The following is a 22,805-nucleotide window of genomic DNA, read 5'->3' as shown; positions in this document are numbered from 1 at the left end:
ATTATACATTTGTCCAAACCCATAGAATGTACAACACCAAGAGTGGACTTGAAGGTAAACTATGGACTTCGGGTGATGATGACATCATTGTAGGTTCATTAATTTTAACGAAGGTACCACTCTGGTGGGGGATGTTATATTTATAATGAGGGAGGCTATGCATGTATGGGGGAAGGGAATATAGGGGAAGTCTTTGTACCTTCCTCTTCATTTTTCTGTGAACCTAAAACTGATCCAAAATATAAAGTTTTTTCTTTTTAGTTTTTTTCATCACCACTTACTCATTAAGCTGTTGCTTCCCATTTGCCTGCTCCCCCAGCCCCTGGCAACCATTGATCTACTTTCTGTCTCTATGGATTTATCTATTCTGGACATTTCACACACTAAAGGGACCCATACGCTCTGACTTTTTGTGTCTGGCTTCTTTCACTTGGCATATGTATTCAAGGCTCAACTACGTTGTAGTGTGTGTCAGAAATTCCTTCGTTCTTATGACTGGATAATATTCCATTGTCTGGTTGGACCACATTTTGTGTATCCATTCATCTATGGATGGACACGTGGGCTGGTCCTATGTTTTGGGTAGTGTGAATAACACTGCTATGAACATGCATGTACAAGTATTTGTCTGAATACCTGCTTTCAGTTCTTTCGGGTACACTCCTAGGAGTGGAATTCTGGGCCATATGGTAATTCCGTGTTTAACTTTTGAGGAAGTGCCAAACTCTTTTCCACAGCGGCTGCATCATTTTACATTCCCACCAGCAATGTACGAGGGTTCCAATTTCGCTGCACCCTCACCATCATTTATTTTCTGTTTTTTTTTTTTTTTTTTCTCTCTCTCTCTCTCTAATTATAGCCATTCTCATGGACATCTTCCACTTTAAAGGGAAAAAAGACTCTCTGAGCACCCTCCCCCTCTGGCCTCTGCCCTAAGTCTCTGCCTCCGCCCAACCTAACCCCTCCCCAAGCAAAACTGTAGAAAAAGTCATCCATACACCCTTTCTCCTTCCCATTTTATCTTCAACCGGTGGAACTGTTTTTGCTGTCGTCACCAATGACCTCCACGTTATTAAGCCCCACGGTCTCCCTCTACGTCCGGTTTTACCTAACGCATCGCAGCCTGTGACGGGATGGCGGACTTTTGCTTGATTCACTCTCTTCTGAACTCTCCTGGTTTCTCTTGCCGCCTCTATGGTCGCTCCTTCTTTCCTGATTCTTCCTCACCCCCCAGAAACCTCTAGATATCAGCGACACTCCCTCCTCCTTTCCAAACCACGGCCACCCACTGGGACAACTCCGAAATTCATCTCTCCAACCCAGACAGTAGGGCCAGGCGCCTTCCCGATCTCTCCACGTGGGGGCCTCGCAGGTCCAAACTTAGCTCCCAGGGGTCCCCCCCCCCACCCTCGCCCGGCCCCCACCGTCCTCCCCATCACGGTTGGCTCCATCCTTCCGCAGCTCAGCCCGGATACCTGGGAGGCGCGCTTGCTTCCTCTTTCTCACGCCCTCATCGGATGCGCCACCCAATCCTGCAGCTCGGTCGGCTTTTCCTTCGAAACAGATACAGAATCCGACCACTTCTCACCACGTGCACGGCCCTACCCCGCGCCAGCCCCATCATGCCCTCCCTGGACCAGTGTGGTTGCCTCCTCCCTGTGGTCACCTCCAGGCTCCCATCTCTGTGCCCTCCCACCGTATACTGTCCCCCCCCCCACACTATAATCAGAAACACAGTCCCCACTTTGGGGGGCTCTTTTTTATTTATTACTATATCCTGAGCGCCTAGAACAGTGCCTAATACCTAGCACTATTCCACAATTTTTTTTTTCCCACGTGCGCTGCTTTTGGGATCTTAGTTCCCCCACCAAGGATGGAACCTGGGCCCTCTGCAGCGGAAAGGCAGAGTCCTAACCACTGGACCGCCAGAGAATTCCCCAACAAATGTTTTGTTTTGTTTTTAAACATCTTTGGTGGAGTATAATTGCTTTACAATGGTGTGTTAGTTTCTGCTGTATAACAGTGAATCAGCTATACATATACATATATCCCCATATCCCCTCCCTCTTGCGTCTCCCTCCCACCCTCCTTATCCCACCCCTCTAGGTGGTCGCAAAGCACCGAGCTGATCTCCCTGTGCCATGCAGCTGCTTCCCACTAGGTATCTATTTTACAAACAAATGTCTTTTTAAACGTGAGATATAATACATGTTTTAGTCGGTTAGGGTTGCCCTACCAAAATAATACAGAATGGGGGGGGGGGCGGGTGGGAGGGGGCTTAAACAACAGAAACTTTTTTCCTCACAGTTCTGCAGCCTGGAAGTCCAAGATCAAGGTGTCCGCAGGGCTGGTTTCTTTTGAGGCCTCTCTCCTTGGCTTGCCCTGAGTCCTCATACGGTCTGGACTCTGGGCCTGCATCCTTGGTGTCAGAGTGCGCAAATTTCCTCTGCTTATAAGGACACCAGTCAGATTGGATCAGGGCCCACCCAAATGGCTTCGTTTTAATTTAATCACCTCTCTAAAGGCCCTGTCTCCTATTATAGTCACTTTTTGAGGTATTGATGGTTAGGGCTTTGACATATAAATCTGGAGGGGACAAAATTCAGCACCCATAAAAATGTACACACATATCATAAAATTCACCCACTTAAAATGTACAATTCAATGCTTTTTAGTATATTCACAGATAATGTGAAGCCATCACCAGAGTCAATCTGAGAGCATTTTCATGACCACAAAAAGAAACCCCATATCCTTTTAGCTATCACCCCCTTTCCCCCCCTATCCCCCAGCCCTATGCAACCACTAATCTCCTTTATGTCTCTATGAACTTACCTATTCTGGATATTTCATATAAATGGAATCATACACTATGTAACATTTTGCTCCTAGCTTCTTTGACTTAGCATAATGTTTTCAAGATTCGTCCACGTTGTAGCGTGTGTCAGAACTTTATTCCTTTTCTGGATGAATTACAGCTCGTATTATGGTCCTACCACATTTTGTTTATTCATCATCTGCTGATGGACATATGGGTTGGTTCCACCTTTTGACTGTTAGGATTGGACCACTACGAACATCTATGTACAACAAGTGTCTCCTGAATAAATGAAGAACCTTTCATAATCTAACCCAAAGAATTACATAAAAGTAGAAACTTCAGACTGTGACAAGACAGTAGAAGTATCAGAAAGATCCTTTTTTTCCCTAGTTTTTTTTTTGAGGGAGAATGAATCAGTAATAATACAAGTTAACATAAGTGTTGTTTCAGAACAAATTGGACCTACACAGTGTTGTTACTAAACCAATTTGGTAAAAATCAAAAACAAAAAGCATAGTCTAACTTAAGCCAGAAGCTTTCAAGATTGAACTCGGGCCCAGCAGTGAAAGTCTGGAATCCTAACCACTAGGCCACCAGGGAACTCCCAAGAGGGATCTTCTTAAACAACAAGGACCTACTGTAGAGCACAGGGAACTGTATTCAATATCTTGTACTAACCTATAATGGAAAAGAATCTGGGGACTTCCCCGCTGGTGCAGTGGTTAAGAATCCGTCTGTCAATGCAGGGGACACAGGTTCGATCCCTGGTCCGGGAAGATCCCACATGCCGCAGAGCAACTAAGCCCATGTGCCACAGCTACTGAGCCTGTGCTCTAGACCCCAAGAGCCACAACTACCGGGCCCACGTGCCACAACTATTGAAGTCCGTGCAGCTAGAGCCCATGCTCCTCAGGTCACTGCAATGAGAAGCCTGCGCACTGCAACGAAGAGTAGCCCCCGCTTGCTGCAACTAGGCAACGAAGACCCAACGCAGCCCAAAATAAATAAATTTATTTTTAAAAAGAATCTGAAGAAATATATATATATTACTAAATCACTTTGCTGTACACCTGAAACATTGTAAATCAACCATACTTCAATTTTAAAAAATTAAAAAAGAGGGATCGTCTTATTGCCAAAACACCCTTTAAAATCTAAATCAATTATAAATCAACTGTTCAATTAAAAAAAAAAACTAAATCAGAGAATGGTCACCTCTGCTCAAAACCTCCCAAAGGCTCCCCATCTCACTACATACCCGCTGTGCCTCCCACCCCACACCCCGCATTCTCTGCCGTCAAATCTTATGACCACCACCACCCTCACTCCCTGCAGACCTCCTGTTTCTGGAACCTATTGCTGTCTCAGGTTGCACAGGTTGTTCCCACTTCCGAGAATGTTCTTCACCTATAACCTGCACAACTCACCCATCCTCTTACTTCCTTCAGGTCTCTACTCAAGGGTCTCCGTATTCGAGAGGCCTCTCTTGAGCATCTAACATAAAAATAGTGACCCTTCTTTCCCCCAACCTGGCATGTCCATCCCTCCTACTCTGGCATTTAGTCCCCAGAACAGAACCGTCTGACATCACGAAGTACTGGTTTGTTGGCTGATCCTCTGTCCTCTCCCCCCAACCTCCACATCATGGGGGACGGGGCTTTGTTCTGTTCAAGGCCAAGTCTCCGGGAACCTATAACAATGCCTGGCACCCGGTAGGTCTCAATGAATGTTTGTCCTCCTGCAAAAATTAACCTTCAAATGCGATGCGATCCCAAAGTCCCAACTAGTTTTTTTACCAGGTGCCAACAAGCTCAGGAAAAGATTCATGTCCTACTAGCTACAGGTGATGTACTACATTATGAAAGTGCTAAATGCTGCTGGATTGTTCACTTTAAAATGATTACATTTCGGGAAATTCCCTGGCGGTCTAGTGGTTAGGACTCTGCCCTTCCACTGCAGGAGGCACGGGTTCAATCACTGGTTGGGGAACTAAGATCCCACAGGCCGCCCAGTGCGGCCAAGAAAATAAATAAATAAAATGATTACGTTTCCGGGACGAAGTGAGAGAGTGGCATGGCCATATAAACACTACCAGATAGCTAGTGGGAAGCAGCCGCATAGCACAGGGAGATCAGCTCCGTGCTTTGTGACCACCTAGAGGGGTGCGATAGGGAGGGTGGGAGGGAGACGCAAGAGGGAGGGGATATGGGGATATATGTATATGTATAGCTGACTCACTTTGTTATAAAGCAGGAAATAACACACCATTGTAAAGCAATTATACTCCAATAAAGATGTTTAAAAAAAAGATTACATTTCTGTTACATGAATTTCACTTCAATAATAATAATAAAGTACAGTGTAATACCATCGCACACCTGTGAGAATGGCTAAAATCAAAAAGACTGCCCACATCAGGTCATGCCAAGGCTGCGAGGAGAAGAAAATATATACATTGCTAGGGGGGGAAGGAAAGTAAGGGTACATCCACTTCGGAAAACATGTTGGCGATTTCTTTAGAATTTAAATATACACCTACCATATGATGCAACCACTCCACTCCTGGGTATTTTACCCAAAAGAACTAAAAGCAGATGAACGCGCCTACACATAAATGTTCTCAGCAGTTTTATTTGCAATCATAAAAAACTGGAAACCGCCTAGATATCCATCAACAGAGGAAGTAGGTAAATGGATGTAGAACAGCTGTACAGTGGAGTACAGCTCCGCCATAAAAGCGAGCTCACTTTTCATACATGCAATGGTATGTCTAGATCGTAAAATAATTGTGTCAGGTATAAACTGCCAGACCAAAAAAAAAAAAGGTACATACTCTATGATTCTAGAAATGCAGCTAATCTATAGTGTCAGAGCCAGTTGGTGGTTGCCTGGGTAATGTGGTGGTAGGGGTGGGAGCGGTAATAAAAAGGGGCACAAGGAGACTTCTGGGGGAAGAACCTGGCAAACATGATGCTCAGTGAAAGAAGCCAGACACCAAAGGCCACCTATGGTATGATTCCATTTATACAAAATGTCCAGAAGTCCAGAGAGACAGAATGTGGATCCGTGTTTTTTGTGGTTGCCGGGATGGGGGTGGGGGAGAGGAGTGACCGCTAATGGGGAAGGGGTTTCCTTTCGGGGGGATAAAAATGTCTTGCAACTAGATAGAGGTGAGGGTTACACAATACTGCAAGTGTACTAAATGCATTGTAGGCTTTAAAACAGTTCATGGTTAATTTCATGTTACGTGAGTTTTCCAATTAAAAAAAGAAAAGAGAAATGGTGAGAGCTGGATAAAGATACACAGCACACACACCCTGGATCCCCCCCCCCCCATCTTCACCACTGCCGCCCACACACATCCCCGCCACTCCATCCCCTCCCTTCTCAGGCCCATCAGAATTTCCCCAGGTAGTGGGACCCGTGCCCACTTGACCATGTCCCCCCTCCTTCTGGGCTCCCCAAACATCCCTCCCTTTTCAACCTGGACACTCCCTGGAGTTTCCTGGAAGCCAGTCACTGGGCTTGCTGCCTATAGGATGGGATGGGCAGCTGGCAGCACAGGGTGACCCTGCTTGAGGGAACAAAGGCAGCTGAAACCCCGGCCTGCTCATGCATGATGGGCGTTTGCACCTGTAGCTGCCCCAGTGTACAGATGACAAAGCTGGCCCTGAGAGAGCAAAGCCACCTGCCCACAGTCAGTCAGCTGGCTCCAGTGGACAGGAGTCGCTCACGCCAGCCTGCCCATTCCCAGCTCGTGCCCTCTGCCCCCGTGGTGGCCCCAATGAACCAGGCCTCCCTGGAGTTCGTGCCCTTGTGTGGCCCCCACCTGTGCCCCCGACACACATGTGGGCTGACCTGAGACCCTGCTGAACCAGCAGAAAGCAGCAGAAGCGATGCTGGCCCAGTTCCGGACCTGAGCATTAGAAGGTCTGGGGGTTTTGGCTCTGCGCTTTGGGGAAACCCCTGAGTCACCAGGAAAGGAAAGCGGCTGTCCTGCTTGGGTGCCCACATGGAAGGGCCATCCAGAGAGGCCACGTAGAGAGGGAAAGGCGTCCCATCCACCCATGCGCCAGACATGACATTGGCACCGTCCAGTGACATGGTAACATCCAGTCCAGCCCCCAGATGCCAGCAGCCACCATTCACGGGGAAACAAAGAGCCACCAGCCAGGCCAGTCAACCTGGAACCACAAAAGAGAATATGCCGGTGGTTGTTTGGAGCCTGTCACTGCAGGGTGGTTTGTGCCACTGATCACTGAGAATCCAGCTGACACCCAGGAAGATCCAGACCCTAGACCTCAGCTCAGGTGGCGTCTGACACCGGCCTCACCCCCACTAACATGCCCTGTTGGCCCACTGCAGCTGGCCACACCTGAACAAATATGAAACGGGAAAAAGATCTAAAACCAAGAAAATTCTACTCTCTGGCATAACTCCTTCCTGCCAACTAGAAGAAGCCCACCAGGGTTCCAGTTGTGCAGCAGGAAACCTCAGCCCAGCTCGGGGGCTGGGAGGGATCCAGCGGGCGCCAGGGGAAGGCCTTGTACCCCAGACGGCTGGGCACCCTCTGGTCCACCGTCGGTCAAAGTCCCCCAATCCTGGCTGCAGCCCACCTCCCAAGCCCCCACCGCTGCTGACAGAGAACTCGGGCCCCTAAGAGGCTTCCTGAGGCCCAGACTCCAAACCCCATTGGGAATTCCCCGGTGGTCCACCGGTTAGGACTCCACGCTTTCACTGCCGGAGACCCGGGTTCAATCCCTGGTCCAGGAACTAAGATCCCACGAGACATGCTACATGGACCAAAACAAACAAACAAACAAAAAACCTCCCATGGCGGGGCAGAGCCCCAATGCTGAACTTTCCCACCCTTCCCACCCCCAGGAAGATCTGTCTTCTCCCAGCATGTTGTCATCAGGGACCAGCTCCCTGCTTGCTGGATGTCAAAGCCGCGAGACCCTGTGTGGGGCCCTGGGTGCTCCCCCGGGCTACCAGGGCCCTGGCCACCGCATTCGGAGATGAAGAAAATGAAGGTCAAAGAAGAGCCCTGTCCTCATCACCCAGCAGTTACGGTGTGTATTAACTACACTTTCTGTATTCTTTTTTTGTGGCCGCGCCACACGGCTCGCAGGATCTTAGTTCCCCAACCAGGGATTGAACCCAGGCCCTCGGCAGTGAGAGCGCGGAGTCCCAACCACTGGACCGCCAGGGAATTCCCAGTTTCTGTATTCTTGACACCCTGGCAGCTGAGGCCTCACTGACCAGGAAGGAACTATCCCTCGAGGGGTTAGCGAGTTCCTGGAGATGACAAGTCACCAGTGAGTGTACCTCTCCTATGCATACCAGCCAATCCAGAGCCACTGTGCCCCTGCCCTGATCACCCCAGGGCCAGTGTAGTGTGCCCGACATTAAGCAGGATCTTAGTTCCCCGACCAGGGATTGAACCCGTGCCCCCTGCAATGGAAGCGCGGAGTCCTAACCACTGGATTGCCAGGGAAGTCCCTGACATTAAGCTTTTGATTGCCAACACCCACCATGAACAAACACACAGATAGCTGCATGACACAGCTACTAGCAACACAACCTACCTGGTTATTAGCTACCCCAACCTATGAAGGTCCCCTTTTCAGAAACCCTAGGTAACCTTGACAAGTGACGCCTTGAAAGACCCCGCTTTCCCTTTTGGCACCCTAATTCCAGCTCTTATGCTTTATATTCAATAAAGAGTGAATCCGAGACTCCGACCCCCGGACCCTAATAAAGGCAGAGACCCAGGTCTGCGTTCCCTCCCTCTCTCTCTCCCCATGATCTCGCTGCGTGGCCCTCAGAGGGGGTGCCTGTTGTGTACCCTCCAGAACCTGTGAGTAACAAATCTTGTTCTGCAAAGTTCCCTGATGATTTTTCCTGAAGTACGTCCTGTGATCATGGTAAGAACCACGAGGGCCGGTCTAGCCACAGTGCTGGCTCTAGTTGGGGTAACGTCTGTGGGGGCCTTGCTGTAAGTAGTAGGGACCCAGGTGTACTCAGGTGCTGCTCTCTGAAAGCCTCGCTATTGATAGGCTGAGATGTACACGATACTCAGTGCCGACACCCCAGAGCCCATGGAAATTACTCAGTCTAGCCAGTTCCAAGCCTGTTTACCCTGCCTCACCCATTCCTTCCAGTGGAAACCACAATAGAAGCTCCTGTCCATGTTGTTCCCTCTCCCTCTGCCTCCTGATGGACCCTGGTGCTTCCCCGTGTGGCTCCACATGGCCTGTTATGCCCTTCCTCTTGGGATCAGTGAGTAACAAAGTGTGTTTTCAGTGGCAGGCGTCTCCTGATCTGTTGGCCTTGCCATACCTGCATAATAATAAGACCTACATTTGGAAACAGGGTGGAGACCAACCTGGGGACACCCAGCTTCCATCTCAAAGAGAAGAAGCCATAATGGATGGAGGTCCCCCAGCCCAGGACTCTGGGAGGCACTGCCCAAGGTCTGCTCCATTTTGGGAATGCAAACTGTCCTGCTGCCCCCAGCCCCACTGTCCCCTGCTCTGGATTCCAGGAAGCCAGAGGCAGGGTCCCCAACTCCCACCCTCTCTGGGCTTGGGTGCTCCACCACAGAAGAGGGGCAGAGCCCCCAGGCTGCCCAGGCGGAGGGAGCCAGAGGCCCAGAGGCAGGCAGAGGACGTGAAGTAACTTTAATCACCAACCTCAGGAGGGGGCAACAGTAGTATCTGAGCAGCGGGGCCACCCTGGGAATGACCTAGGGCCAGCCCCTCGGTTCTGGCTGTGGCACGTTCCCCATCCAGGCTCCTCGAGTCCAGGGGAGGGTCTGGGCACTCCCAGCCTCCAGGGTCACATCTGCAGGAGCTCAGGTACTTGGCGCCGCGTGGCCAGAAGAACCCAGGTCTGGGGGCTGGTGTGCCAGCAGCCCCGCGCGGGTCCCCATACCTGCCATACTCGGGACCATGTGATGTGGCAGCAAGAAATCACCCTCAGAGAACTGAGGCCGTCCTCTCTGACTGCAGAGACCCCTTCACAGACACCAGCAGCCCCAGCGGGGACAGGCATCCCTGGGCACAGAGCCGTGACAACACGAAGAGGATGGCGGCGGCCAGACCTACACTTAGCACCACTGTGGGGGACAGAAAGACAGGAGTGGGTGAGGGGAGGGGGTGGCAAGAGGCTCACACCCACCAAGCTCCTAACACACTGGAAAGGGGGTTCTGCAGCCTGCCGGCTCCGGGAGCAGCTGCTCCAAGCCCCGGGGGTGGGAGGACCTGTTTATCTTACCAGCGGCTACAATGATCCCATAGGCACTTCGGTTTCCAGACTGAACTGAGTCCCGGTCCCCAACAGAGGTGACTGTGGCATTCCTGAGATAAGTGACACTCTCCAGGGTCACAGGGGTCCCCATGGACGTGGCACTCCCTTCTTGGAGGGTCTTGGTTCCTGCAATAAGTCCGGGCATTCAGTAGCTGGGGAGGCAGCAACTGGGGCATGGGGGGATGAACAGATGTTTCTGGTGCCCAGGGGGGACCTTAGGGCTCACCCTCCATCCCAAATTCAGTGAGGTTGGTGAGCCCTGCTGCCCGAGTGCCCTCGTGCAGCCGCCATGGGAATACGGGCGCAAGCAGACACACGTGTCCACGCTCCCAGCCTCGTCATACACTGTAAAGTGTCAGGCGTCCTTGTCTACCGACCCACCCTCCCCGCCCCCACAGGCACACACCACAGCCAAGCTCATCGCTGGAGTCGGAACAGTCCGGGTGGCCATCGCAGAGCCACGTGCGTGGGATACAGGAACCGCCCAGCGGGCAGCGCAGCTCCCCCTCCGGGCAGGGCTGGTGCCCGCAGTTGAGAACATTCTTGTTGATGCCATCAGGGCAGTCATCGATGCTGTCACAAGAGCAGGGGCTGCCAGTGGGTGGCGTGCACTGCCCGTCCTGGGCACACGGCTCAATACCTGGGGTACACGGTGAGTCAGGTCCCAAACACCCAGCCAAGAGGGCCCAGGTACTCCCCACAGCCCAACCCCCTGCAAGCCCCGCCTTCCGAGAACAATCGACCCTATATGTTTCGCCCATCCCAAAGGCTCCTCCCCCTGCTTCTGTTAGCTCCACCTTCCAAGGACTCGCCTCCCTGCAAGCCCTCCCTCCCAAGACCCCACCAACTCCGCCCCCCTGCAAACCCACCTCTCCCAGACCTCCCTCCCTTCAGGCCCCGCCCACCCCAGAGTGCCCTGCCTGAAAGCCACATCCCTTCCACAAGCACCTCCTCCCTGTGGCCCCGCCCCTTGCAAGCCCCGCCCCCAGGGCAAGGCCACTCACTGCACTCCTCCTCATCACTGCCATCGACGCAGTCCTGGTCAACGTCGCAGCGCCAGGTGAGGGGCACGCAGCGGCCATCACTCCTGCACTGGAAGTTGGTGGGCGGGCACGAGGCTGTGCTGGGGCCTGAGAGATGCACACAAGTGAGGCCTGGGAGGTCTGGACCCTCCTTTGGAAGCACAGTGTCACCGGCTGCGACCACCAGGAGACAGGCCAGGTCCCAGGAACTACATTGGTGGTCACCCTTTGCTAAGGATGCACTATATGTGGGCCTTGGAGCTGAGCAGTTCACAGCCTCACCAAGAGCCCTACTGGGCAGATTCTACTCCCATGCCCGTTCTACAGAAGACACTTAGGAGAGGTAAGGCCTGAGGCTACAAGCTAGTGGCAGAGTCGGGGTTCGAACCCAGGTCTCACTGATCCCGGCGTCTTTACCCGGCTCCAAACGGCCAGATGGTCTCCCCAGGAGTCTCTCCAAGTTCCGTGGTTAAACAGACTGGGGGAGGAGCCATCTCTGAACCTGGCCTGGCTCAGGCCCACCTGTCAGGGTCAGCAGGGCCCATTATGTCCCAGCTGCTCAGCAAAGGGGAAACTGAGGCCTTGGGTAGAGGACCTGCTTAGTCACCGTGGCTTGTCGACTCACCCACTAAACTCCTCCCAGATCTGACCACTTTCCCCATCCTGAATGTGCCACCACCTCTCCAGATTCCCCACCCCCATCTCCACTCAGACACCAAAGACCTCTCAGAGCCACACAATTTGGTCACCCACCCTTGCCCCCCTTTGCTCAAAACCAGCCCTTGGTCAGAAATAGAGACACAGATGTAGAGAACAAACGTATGGACACCAAGGGGGGAAAGTGGCGGGGGGGATGTGGGATGAATTGGGATTGACATATATACACTAATATGTATAAAATAGATAACTAATAAGAACCTGTTGTATAAAAAGATAAAATTCAAAAATTCAAAAAAACCCAAAAACCCAGCCCTTGGTCCCGTGACCCTCTCACAACCAAATTCTACAACCTCCGTGTGGCCCGCAAGTCCTGACCAGCCCTGAACCCTTCCTGGACCTCCCACTTTCCTCCTCTTCATCAAGCTCCCTCTGACCCGGCCACCTTGCTGCTTCTGCAAGAGGCCTGGGCTCATTTTCCCCCTCAGGGCTTTTGCCCATGCTGTTCCCTGGCCCAGTTTGCCCTCTCCTCCCTCCTCTCTGCACCTCGTGATTTCCTCCTCAGACTTCACGTCTCAGCTTATTTCCTGGGAGGGGTCTCAGGTCCCTCTCAGAGACCCCTGAAGCTCGGCCTCCCACTTAGAACAATGGCCCCTGAACTGGTACCCGCGTAGACTGGACACTTAGTGGTGGTCAGGGCAGTGACCTTTTGACTGTAAACCCGGGGCAGCGCCTAGTGATAAGTGGACACAGGTCACACAATGGTCCGGGCTGAGTCCAGCTGAGATGTGAGCCTTCCTGGACCCAGAGCAGGATGAACACAGAAGGGCCTGGAAGCTGGGCCATCAGGCGGGAGTCCGAGGGACAGAGGAAGGGAGTGGACTTTATGGTTTCCTCCTGGGTGCAGCAGGGAGGGTGGCAGATACCTGGCTTGGCCCCAGCCTAGTCCCCCTCCATACAATCCTGGTCCTCTTGCCCCTTCCACCTTTACTCACGAGGGCCTGTGCCTCCAAGCCCCCACTCCCCACAGCCAGGCCCTCCGCAGGCCGGCCTCCAGGCCCAACTGTACCTGTGGGCCACACAGTCCCTGAGCTCCGTGGAGCCAACTGCAGCTGACTTCCTTCCCTGCCCATGGGGGTCTGGCAGCCTAAAGCTTCCTCCCCAGGACTCGCCCCTCTCCCTAGCAACCTCTGACCTCCTTCCCCGGCCTGCTGGAGCATGTGTCCTTCTGTAAAGTGGGTGGGCAGCAGAGCAGAGTGGACCTGGCTTCACAGGGCTTTGGTTTGGAGCAACCAAACCTCCCAGCCTCAGTTTCCCCACCTGTAAAAGGGGCACGCTAGGAGTCCCTACCACAGTGTGCTGAAGAGAAGAGACTGCTTGTGTGTAGAGTGTGGACCTTGGTTAATGTGAGTCCTGATCCTTGAAGGAACCAGGAACATTTAGCCTGAAAAGGCAGGGGCTTTGGGGTGAGATGGAGAACCAGATAAGACGGTGTGTGAACCTGAGTCACAGCTGAAAGTCAGGGGCACCTGTGAGCACAGAGAGGTCACTCTAACCTGCCCAGCTGCCTCTGGGAACCTCTGAGAGGGCCACCAACATCATTTAGGCCAAGGCAAACGTGTCCAAGGGCCTGGGGTCACAGGGAAGACCTTTTTTTCTCTAAGGCCGGAGAAGGAAGGTGCAGAGATTGGGAGGGCGGGAAACGGTCACCGAGCAAACTCAGCCACATGGCCCCGGGCTCGGGCGCCAGGGTATGGAAGCCGCAGCTGCTGCAGGAGGCGCCAGGTGACCAGCTCCGTAAGGTTGGAAGTCGGACAAGCAGAGCCTATAAAGAACTCTCCTGCCCACGCTGGAGTGAAGGGCAGCTTAGAGGTGACAGCGGGGCACGACAAAGCAGAGCGAGTGTAAGCAGGGCCGAAGCAGGGTAGTTAAAGGCAGGCAGAGCAACCCAGGCGGAGGGTCTCCCACTGGGGAAGGCTCATTCAAGGGCCTGGGTCCCCTAGAGCCACGTGCAGGGGGGAGTGTCCGGGACGGGCGTGCGGAGCAGCCAACGGTGAGGCGCTGCTGACGGGCAGGGGCGGAGCTAAACTGCAGGCTTGGAGGGCGCCAGGGCTGCACGGAGCACACTCACCTGGGGCCTGGGTCAAGGACCAGGTCGGGATCGAGGTCGGGGCGGCTTCCAGGCCCAGCCCGAAGCTGAGCAGTACCCGCAGTGCTAGGCCCAGGGCCGCAGCCCGCTGCGCTCGGCCCCGCGCCATCCAACCGCTCATCGCACCACCCCCGCCTGGCGCCGGCTCCGGCCAAGAGCAGTCCGAGCCTCCCTCTGATCCACGCACGCGCGTGCGCAAAGATCCGGGGGGGGCGGGGCCCATGCCCGGGGCGGGTCCCGCGGCGGCCCCGCGCTATGGGTACCGTAAATGTCCGAATGCGAGGGGACCCACTATTTGAGGCTTTCCCACTTTTCCCTGTGACAAGGTATATCGAAAGGTATTGGTCCTATTTGAAATTAGAAACTTCTGGAGGTGCAAACGAACTAGTACCGACAAGTCTTGTCTACTTACAATATTTAACATTCCACATGCACCAAATACTCCTGCCTAATTATCCTATTTAATATGACAGCCACTTCCCTCAGGCACGCCCTCCTCCTGCTTCTCTTGAGCGCCCGACTTATATATTTAATTTGGTTTATTGTCTGATTCCCCACTAGAATGTCAGGCCCAGGAGGACAGGAATGCTGTGTTGCTCATTGTATCCCCAGTGCCTGGAACAGAGCCTGACACATAGCAGGCTCTTAAATATTTGGTGAATAAATGAAGGAAATGTCGGTTCTCGGCTTTCATCCTGGGTCCTCTGTCCCTTGCACCTGGATGTTCTCACAGACGCTCACTACCTCATAATCCGCATTGGCTCCTCAGAGGGAGGCGGGTCTTATACTTTACTCCAGGAACAAGACAGGCGAAAGCAGCCTGGGCTTGCTCTTCTCACGCTCACCCCGTAGGCACATAAAATACAAACCTTCTGCAGGTTTTCTATCCAACTGGCTGCTGTTTTCTTCTTCAAAATAAATATTTTATCTACAGCTCTGCCCCTAGGAGAAGCAGCGCTACTGCCAGCAGGCCCCCCAGACGACAAGTCACTGTCCTCAGCGTTGTAACAGCTGTGCAAATTTCCCGTGAAGCAACACTAAAGCGGCCAGATTTTCACAGAAGGGCCTCTATTTGCAGGTTGATGGCATGCTTATTCAAAAGTGTTAGAGATTATAGCTGCATCTGGAGTGTATGTATATATATACATATATTTTTTTTTTTTTTCCATAAGAATCTCCAATTCCCAGGAGACACGGGGTAAGAGGCAAAGGTGCACTGGTGCAGAGGCAGTTGGAAAGGGCAGCAAATAGGACTGCCTGCGGGAGGGGAAGGGAGGGGAGGGGAGCGTCCCACACCACCTGTGAGGTTGGCATCTGTGGTCCAGGGAGAAAAAGTGAAGAAGTTGTGGATTTACCCAGCTGACAATATGTAGCGGTTGAGTGCAGACTCATCAGCGGCTGGGTTCAGGGCCATCTCTCAGTGAGCCTGAGAGTTCTTTGTCTCTCCACGCCTGTTCTTCTGTTGAGGGTAAAAGGGTTTGACAAGAGCTAAAACCTCACAGGCTTGCTCCAGGAAGGAACCAAGATCACAGATATAACGCATTTAGAACGGTACCTGGAATAGAGGAAGTGCTCAAGAGGTGTCAGACCTCTTTCCTACTGCACTCCCTCGCCAAACTTCAAGTCTGGGTCATAAATCTTTTTCTTTCTTTCTTTCTTTTTTTTTTTTTGGCTTATACAGTAAACAACAATTTATTTTCTCACGGTTCTGGAAACTGGGAAGTCCAAGACCATGGCGCCAGCAGATTCGGTGTCTAGTGAGGGCCCGCATCCTCATTGACAACCATCTTTTCACTGCTACCTCACTTGGCAGAAGGGGGCTGGGTCATAAAACTTTATTCAGGAACTTTCAATGGCACATCTTGCCTGGGGTCTTTAAAAGCCCTCCAGGACTTCCCTGGTGGCACAGTGGTTAAGAATCCACCTGCCAGTGAAGGGGACACGGGTTCAAGCCCTGGTCCAAGAAGATCCCACATGCCGCGGAGCAACTAAGCCCGTGCGCCACGACTACTGAGCCTTGCTCTAGAGCCTGCGAGCCACAGCTACTGAAGCCTGTGCCCCTAGAGCCCATGCTCCGCAGCAAGAGAAGCCACCGCAATGAGAGGCCCGCGCACCACAATGAAGAGTAGCCCCCCGCTCGCCGCAACTAGAGAAAGCCCGCGTGCAGCAAGGAAGACCCAACACAGCCAAAAATAAATAAATAAATAAAATTAAAAAAAAAAAAAAAGCCCTCCAGCGTTACCCTCCTTGTGGCCTCTGCACACCCTGCCCAGCCCTCCTGATCCTTCTGAATCGAATTCATCCTTTGTTCCAACCAGAATCCCACCTCCTCCAGGAAGCCTTCCCAGCCTTTTCTTCTCATAAGCATTTAGCATTTGTACCACCCACTCTTGGGGCACTTATACCTCCTCCTGGGACTGTGACCCTTTTCCTGCCTTGCTCCAAGCTTCCAAAGGGCGGGCCAGCCTCAACACTCTCCTGGCATACAGCTGATCTTCACCTACTGATGGGTTTGGGGGTTCTTCCACAGGGCAGCCACAACACTCCCCCACCTGAGGTCACTGCGTGGCTCCCCTTCGCTCCTACAACCAAATCAAGGCCATTTCCTTTTCAGCTTTCACTCCCTGCTTATTCCTCCACAGAAAGAAGCCCCTTCCTTTCCTGGGCTGACTCTGCCTCGTGCCCCCCAGGCCCACACAGAAACGTTCCTGGCTCAGGGAGGCCTTTCCCCACTGGCCTAGGTGAGCCTTCTCTGTGAGCCCCCTCACGGTCCTCTGCCGTACCTGCTGAGCGGCAGGGTGGTCAAGGTCAGGCGGGGGCCGCACTGGGAGGCTGCTGGTGAATGTCCGCACAAGCAATGGCTAGGAGAGCTCTCGGGAGAAAGGGAAGCGAGCCGTTTTTGTTCCGCCGCACTGTCCTTTACAGTCAGTGCCCCCAAACACCCAGAGGTCCTGGAACCCGCTCTGACACTCTCAGAGTTAGAGCCAGGCCCTTGAGAAAGGGACGGTGACATCTCTGTGCCCAGTGACAGCACGTCACCCTGGAGCTCGAGAACCACTATCCTCCCCTGCTCCTGGAGCGTTCATGGGATTAAGAGATTCGGCACCAACTTCACCTTGAAATTCAAGTAAGCCCGTGTGTCCTTTCAAAAGTAAAAACAGAAGCGATTCTGGAGAACTCAATATATATTTTTTATAAATTAGGTCACGTTCTCCCCAGAGGGAATCCAAAGTCCAAGGAAGAGGAAGCACTCCAGTGGCCCTGAGGGCTTAGCCAGGCGCCCTGGGGCACAGTGTCACAGGTAAGGCTGATCCTTGGACAGCTCCCACCTCTTTATGGGAGGAGCTGGCGTCACAGCCTTCTTCTCAGTGGCTGCTACAGCCGAGCTGGAAGATGAAAACAGACTTGAGTTAGGCCCAGGTTTCCAAAGAACAGTGTGGAGGAAGCTGAGGGAGACCCCCCTGCCCTGGCAGGAACACATCTGCTGACACCATGGATCTGGAGGCCAGAGTGCAGGGTGTTTCAGAATGTCCAGAGCCCTCCAATGGGGTCCCCCAAAGGGTGAGCTGACAAGCCCCCTTTCTGCCCCGAGCCCCGTGTGAACCCCTGGTCGGCGTGCCTTGGCTCCTGGTCTCAGAACCAGCATGAATAGCTGGGCTCCTCCTCCAGCACCCCTTCCCACTCGCACCCCACTCCCGCTGCCCCAGAACAGGACACTGGCAGAAGGGCCAAGGACCACCATTGGGGGTCTGGGCAAACTGCTTTGAAATCATGCTCCTACTACCCGCCAGCTGTGTGACCCAGGCAGGTCACTTGGCCTCTCTGTGCCTCAATTTCTTCTTCTGCAGCAGGGGCCATCACTGCCTAACTCATGGAGTTATCAGGAGGCAGATATGGCACTGACTCCATTCCTGAGCTTACAGATTTTAATTATGAGGATTAATCCTCATAACGACTCTGCTATAGATAGAATGTGTCCCCACAAAATCCATATGTTGAAATCCTATGCCCCAGCGTGATGATGTTATGGGGTCGAGCCTTTGGGAGGTGACTAGATCATGAAGGTGAAGCCCTCAAGAATGGGGTTAGTGCCCTTATAAGAGACCCTAGAGACCTCTTGCCCCTTCCAACATGTGAGGACATGGCAAAAAGATACCATCTGTGGGGACTTCCCTGGCGGTCCAGTGTTAGGTCTCAGCGCTTCCACTGCAAGGGTCATGGGTTCGATCCCTGGTTGGGGAACTAAGACCCCACATGCTGCGTGGTGTGGCAAAAATAAGGATACCATCTATAAATCAAGCAAGTGCCAGACACTGAATCTGCAGGGACCTTGAACTTGGACTTCCCAGCTTCCAGAACTACGAGAAACAATTTTCTGTTGTTTATAAGCCACCCAGTCTGTGGGATTCTGTCCCAGCAGAACTCTCTAAAGTAAATAACATTATTGTTCCTGTTTAATTAAAAGACAATGCCTGAGGCCAGAGACCAAAGTGGGTTTTGAGGGGCCTGAGGTTTATACAATTCTCTCTTTAAGAAGAATATAAAATTACAAAAACAACAATGCCTGGGCTTCTTCCAAGGCCCTTGAAGGGCCCTTGGAGATTCCTCTGCTTTGCAGGAAACCCACCCAGGGTGGGTAGGGATTCATGAGCTCTCAGATGAAAAGCCCCCGGCAGTACATTTCCTGCCACAGTTGATGCTCAACAGACTTGGGACCTTGAAAAACACAAGCAGGAGAGAGGGCTGGTCGCAGGAGGGGTGTTGAGGCATCCTCACCTCTCTGCTGGCTTCCCTGATGCCAGCACCTTCTGTGAGGACATGACGATCGAGGGCGGCGTGGCTTCCCGGCGGCCATCACGTGTACAGTAGTAATTGTTGGAGAGTTTGTGGCTGGGGCCCACGGGGAGCTTGGGAGGAGGCTGAGTTCTGAGGAGAAAGAACATGGGCACTGAAACAAAAATGACAAGTCGTTCTCACTGCGTGGCTGGGCTGGAACATGGGCCCATCACCTCAGTCACGAGGCTTGGGGTCAGCAGCCCCTGGGATGTGCTGCAGGCCAGGGGTATCCCTTGATACAATGCCATGACCATATGCCTGGGGAGGGTCCAATGCCCAGAACCAGGTGGGAGCCCCTGCACTGGATGTGAAGGTGCTGGAAGGCCAGGCCTGGGTCTGCCCCACCACAGGTCCCCGACCTGCCCCAAATGTGGCGGCTATGGAGGACCCTTTCATGAGGGAGGCCTGTTCCCACCCCTCCATGGCCCAGAGCTTGGCAGCTGGCCTCATTTCCACCACAGGTCCTCGGGAAATGAAGAGGCTGGGGCCTGGGACTCTGCCCATCACCTACCAAGTAATCATGGTCAGCAAACGCTGGGGAAACAACCCCAGACTTGGCTCATTCTGAGGGGCTTTGTCCCCAAAGGCCAGGCTGCAGAACCTCTGGGTTTCCAGTTCTCTCCGGAACTCTCTGAAGAAGTCTACTGGGATCAAGCCTTATTACTCAAAGAGCATTTTGTCCTCTGAGGTCTCTGCTGCCACCTCGTGGTCACTGCCGCCAGAGGGGGAGTGAACAGAGCTCTGTCCTCGCTTGGACTAAACCCTGGGGTCAATATACAAAGTTTGAGGCCTGAAAACAAATCGCTAACCTCGCTAACAAAAGACGCTAACAAAACAAACAAACAAACAAAATCGCTAACAAAAGATGAGCTTCCCTGGAAACCATTGCAGAGGGGGAGGGCAGAAAAGATAGAAAAATCATAAACAGATCGGGTTCTCATTCATCTGTGTTTTTTTGTTTGTTTTTTTAAAATTTATTTATTTGGCTGCGTTGGGTCTTCGTTGCTGTGCACGGGCTTTCTCTAGTTGTGGCGAGTGGGGGCTACTCTTCCTTGCGGTGCGCGGGCTTCTCACTGCGGTGGCTTCTCTTGTTGCGGAGCACGGCCTCTAGGCATGCAGGCTTCAGTAGTTGTGGCTCTCGGGCTCTAGAGCTCAGGCTCAGTAGTTGTGGTGCACGGGCTTAGTTGCTCCACGGCATGTGGGATCTTCCTGGACCAGGGCTTGAACCCGTGTCCCCTGCATTGGCAGGCGGTTTCTTAACTACTGCGCCACCAGGGAAGTCCCTCATCTGGGTTTTTAACCAACTTTTTTCTGATAATCATTTTGCCAGGACTTAAGTTTTTCTTAAAACAAATGATAGTCATTGTACCAAAGGAAAAAAAAGAAATACAGATAAAAACAAAGTTTAAGAACTTAATATTAAAAGCATTATCCTAATTCCTTGGCAGTCCAGTGGTTAGGACTCGGCGCTTTCACTGCTATGGCCCGGGTTCGATCCCTGGTCAGGGAACTAAGATCCCACAAGCCGTGCGGCACGGCCAAAAAAATGTTTTTTAATAAATAAAAAATAAATTAGGGACTTCCCTGGTAGCGCAATGGTTAAGAATCCACCTGTCCATGCAGGGGACACGGGTTCGAGCCCTGGTCTGGGAGGATCCCACATGCCACAGAGCAACTAAGCCCGTGTGCCATAACCACTGAGCCTGAGTGCCACAACTACTGAAGCCCGAGCGCCTAGAGCCCATGCTCCGCAACAAGAGAAGCCACCACAATGAGAAGCCCACGCACCACAACGTAGAGTAGCCCCCGCTTGCTGCAACTAGAGAAAGCCCGTGCGCAGCAATGAAGACCCAACGCAGCCAAAAATAAATAAATAAATAGGGCTTCCCTGGTGGTGCAGTGGTTGAGAATCTGCCTGCCAATGCAGGGGGCATAGGTTCGAGCCCTGGTCTGGGAAGATCCCACATGCCGCGGAGCAACTAGGCCCGTGAGCCACAACTACTGAGCCTGCGCATCTGGAGCCTGTGCTCCGCAACAAGAGAGGCCGCGATAGTGAGAGGACCGCGCACCGCGATGAAGAGTGGTCCCCACTTGCCGCAACTGGAGAAAGCCCTCGCACGGAAACGAAGACCCAACACACCCAAAAATAAATAAATAAATAAATTTATATAAATAAATAAATTTTTTTAAGTACATAAAATAAAATAAATAAAAGCAATATCCTGTGTTGAAGTTAGAATCTGCTTAACCCCTGGAGTGCAGAGATGACCCTCTGTTGGGCAGGGACCAACAGAAAACGAGCAGAGAAAGGATAAAAAGAACCAGCGCCCAACGGAAAGGCCTAAATGAATCACTAGGGGGCGCCATTATCCTTTAAAAAAAAAAAAGCTGAAAATTTTACAAAACTGTTTCCTCAACTGTATCAAGTACCCTGGACGGAAAAGCAATTTAAAACTTTTGATATTTGGAATCAGTCACAACATGTAGGCATTCACATAGATTTGGTTATTTTAATGTTATTGTTCTTCTTTTCATGCTAACCCTCCATGGCTGCCTTACCTTTGCCTGCCACTCATACATATGGCTATTCCCCATTCCTCAAAGTGTTTCAGCCACACTAGCCTCCTTCCTACTTCTGGCTCTGCCGGGCTGCACGGCCTTGGCACTTACTGCTCCCTCTGCCCGGAATGTTTTCTTTAATAACTATCCTTTGGCATTTCAGGTGACTCAAATGTCAATCCCTGAGGCCTTTGCTGATTACCTGATCTGAGGTAGCCGCCCTCCAGCTTATTCACTTTGCTTTGTCTTCAGAGCATTCTAGAACAATGTTTTTTACTTGCTGTGTTCATTTCCCTACTATGTTATGTTTCTCCCTCCTCCCCAGGATATGAGCTCCATGAAAGGAGTGAGAAGAATTTTTCCTGTTCGCACTGGTATCCCAGAGGGCTGAGGACACAGCAGGGGTTTGTAAATGTCAAGTAATTTTTGGACTCAAATGAGTTTGAAATCAAGACATTTCTGGGTTCAAATCCCAGCTGTGACTTGCTGGCTTCTGAGTGATTTTATTTAAGCAAATGATTTAGTCTCTCCGAGCCTCAAATATTTTCATGTGTAGCTTGGGGATGATAAGACTAACCAGCAGGGCCACACTTAGGACTGCAAATCACACTGAGGATTCCCACTCATAATTCAAGCCCCATCTGGTTGTTCCACGAGCACCACTCTCCGACATAGTCCAGCAAGATTAAAGGCAAACCTCCGCCTCCACAGCAAGCTAGGCGGCTGGAGGCAGGATTTCAGCCCAGTGTTTCAGGGGTCTAAAAGAACAGGGGTTTTGTTTTTGATGGAAGAAGGACAGGATTGCAGTCCGGGCAGCGAGCGGGGCTTGCTCACCGCTTGGAGATCTCCTGGTAACGCAGCTGCAGCTTCGCCTGCAAGTCTTGCTGTGGGAGAAAGAGAGGAAGGAGGTCAGCCCGCAGGGCACCCCAGAAGAGAAGGCCAGCGAACCTTGGGCAGTCCGGGGCTGGACAAATGAAGGGAAGGCGGGAGATGGGCATTTGGCGACAAGGATATGGGCCCTGGAGGTGAACAGGAAAGCTGGGGGCCGGGGCCACAAGATCCAAAGCTAAGAAGGACTAGGTAAATCCCAGGCCTGAGTGGGACCCCAGCCAAGAGAGGGCCAAGGGCTGGGGGTGGAGGTGGGCGTGCCCTGGGCTGGAAGGGTCAAGAGTTGGAGGTTCCGGGCTGAGCGCGGGATCCCGTCTTATTAGAGGAATCTCGGCACCACTGGCCTCAGCCCCAGAGGTGCAGGAGGGGGGTGAGTAACGGGAGCGTGTCCGGGGCGCAAGGAGCCCACAGCCCCACCCTCCCCAGTGCAGCCCTTCCCGCCCCGCGCACCCCGGATGCCCAGTTCCGCAGCCGCTGGATGAAGCGGGTAGCAGACGCCATCTTTCCCCTGCGCTGAAGGGCACCGGTGACGTCTCTCCCGCGAGGACTGCTTGGAACATGG

The 22,805-nt window shown here is 52.5% G+C and overlaps 2 protein-coding genes across 10 annotated transcripts in view; both read right to left on the bottom strand.

Annotated features, from left to right (window-relative positions):
- Positions 1–14,159, bottom strand: part of CD320 (CD320 molecule) — a 36,437-nt gene extending 22,278 nt beyond the window's left edge. For 3 of the 9 annotated variants that reach the window (XR_009502552.1, XM_059918554.1, XM_059918553.1), the window contains exons 1-5: positions 13,943–14,141; positions 11,137–11,262; positions 10,539–10,772; positions 10,100–10,258; positions 9,758–9,941 (exon numbers count right to left, since the gene is read on the bottom strand). Coding sequence is in view for 6 of the 9 variants with exons in the window: in XM_059918554.1 (XP_059774537.1) it covers positions 9,802–9,941; positions 10,100–10,258; positions 10,539–10,772; positions 11,137–11,262; positions 13,943–14,081 (798 nt within the window). In the remaining 3 variants the exon portion in view is untranslated. Of the gene's footprint in view, positions 1–2,370; positions 2,447–6,219; positions 7,006–9,485; positions 9,942–10,099; positions 10,259–10,538; positions 10,773–11,136; positions 11,263–13,942 lie in introns of those variants that run through there. The other 6 variants (XR_009502551.1, XM_059918552.1, XR_009502550.1 and 3 more) reach the window with 6 other exon arrangements.
- A 2,968-nt stretch (positions 14,160–17,127) lies between these two features.
- NDUFA7 (NADH:ubiquinone oxidoreductase subunit A7) lies at positions 17,128–22,803 on the bottom strand. The gene is made up of 4 exons (XM_059918558.1): positions 22,694–22,803; positions 22,190–22,239; positions 18,737–18,886; positions 17,128–17,346 (listed from the first exon to the last, which is right to left on the bottom strand). The coding sequence occupies exons 1-4, from the start codon at positions 22,742–22,744 to the stop codon at positions 17,256–17,258; spliced, it is 342 nt and encodes a 113-aa protein (XP_059774541.1). The 5' UTR covers positions 22,745–22,803; the 3' UTR covers positions 17,128–17,255.
- Between the last annotated feature and the right edge of the window lie 2 nt (positions 22,804–22,805).

This window comes from Balaenoptera ricei, chromosome 3, assembly GCF_028023285.1.
Source record: "Balaenoptera ricei isolate mBalRic1 chromosome 3, mBalRic1.hap2, whole genome shotgun sequence".
NCBI classification, from domain to species: domain Eukaryota; kingdom Metazoa; phylum Chordata; class Mammalia; order Artiodactyla; family Balaenopteridae; genus Balaenoptera; species Balaenoptera ricei.
This window is presented reverse-complemented; position numbering and strand designations above follow the sequence as displayed.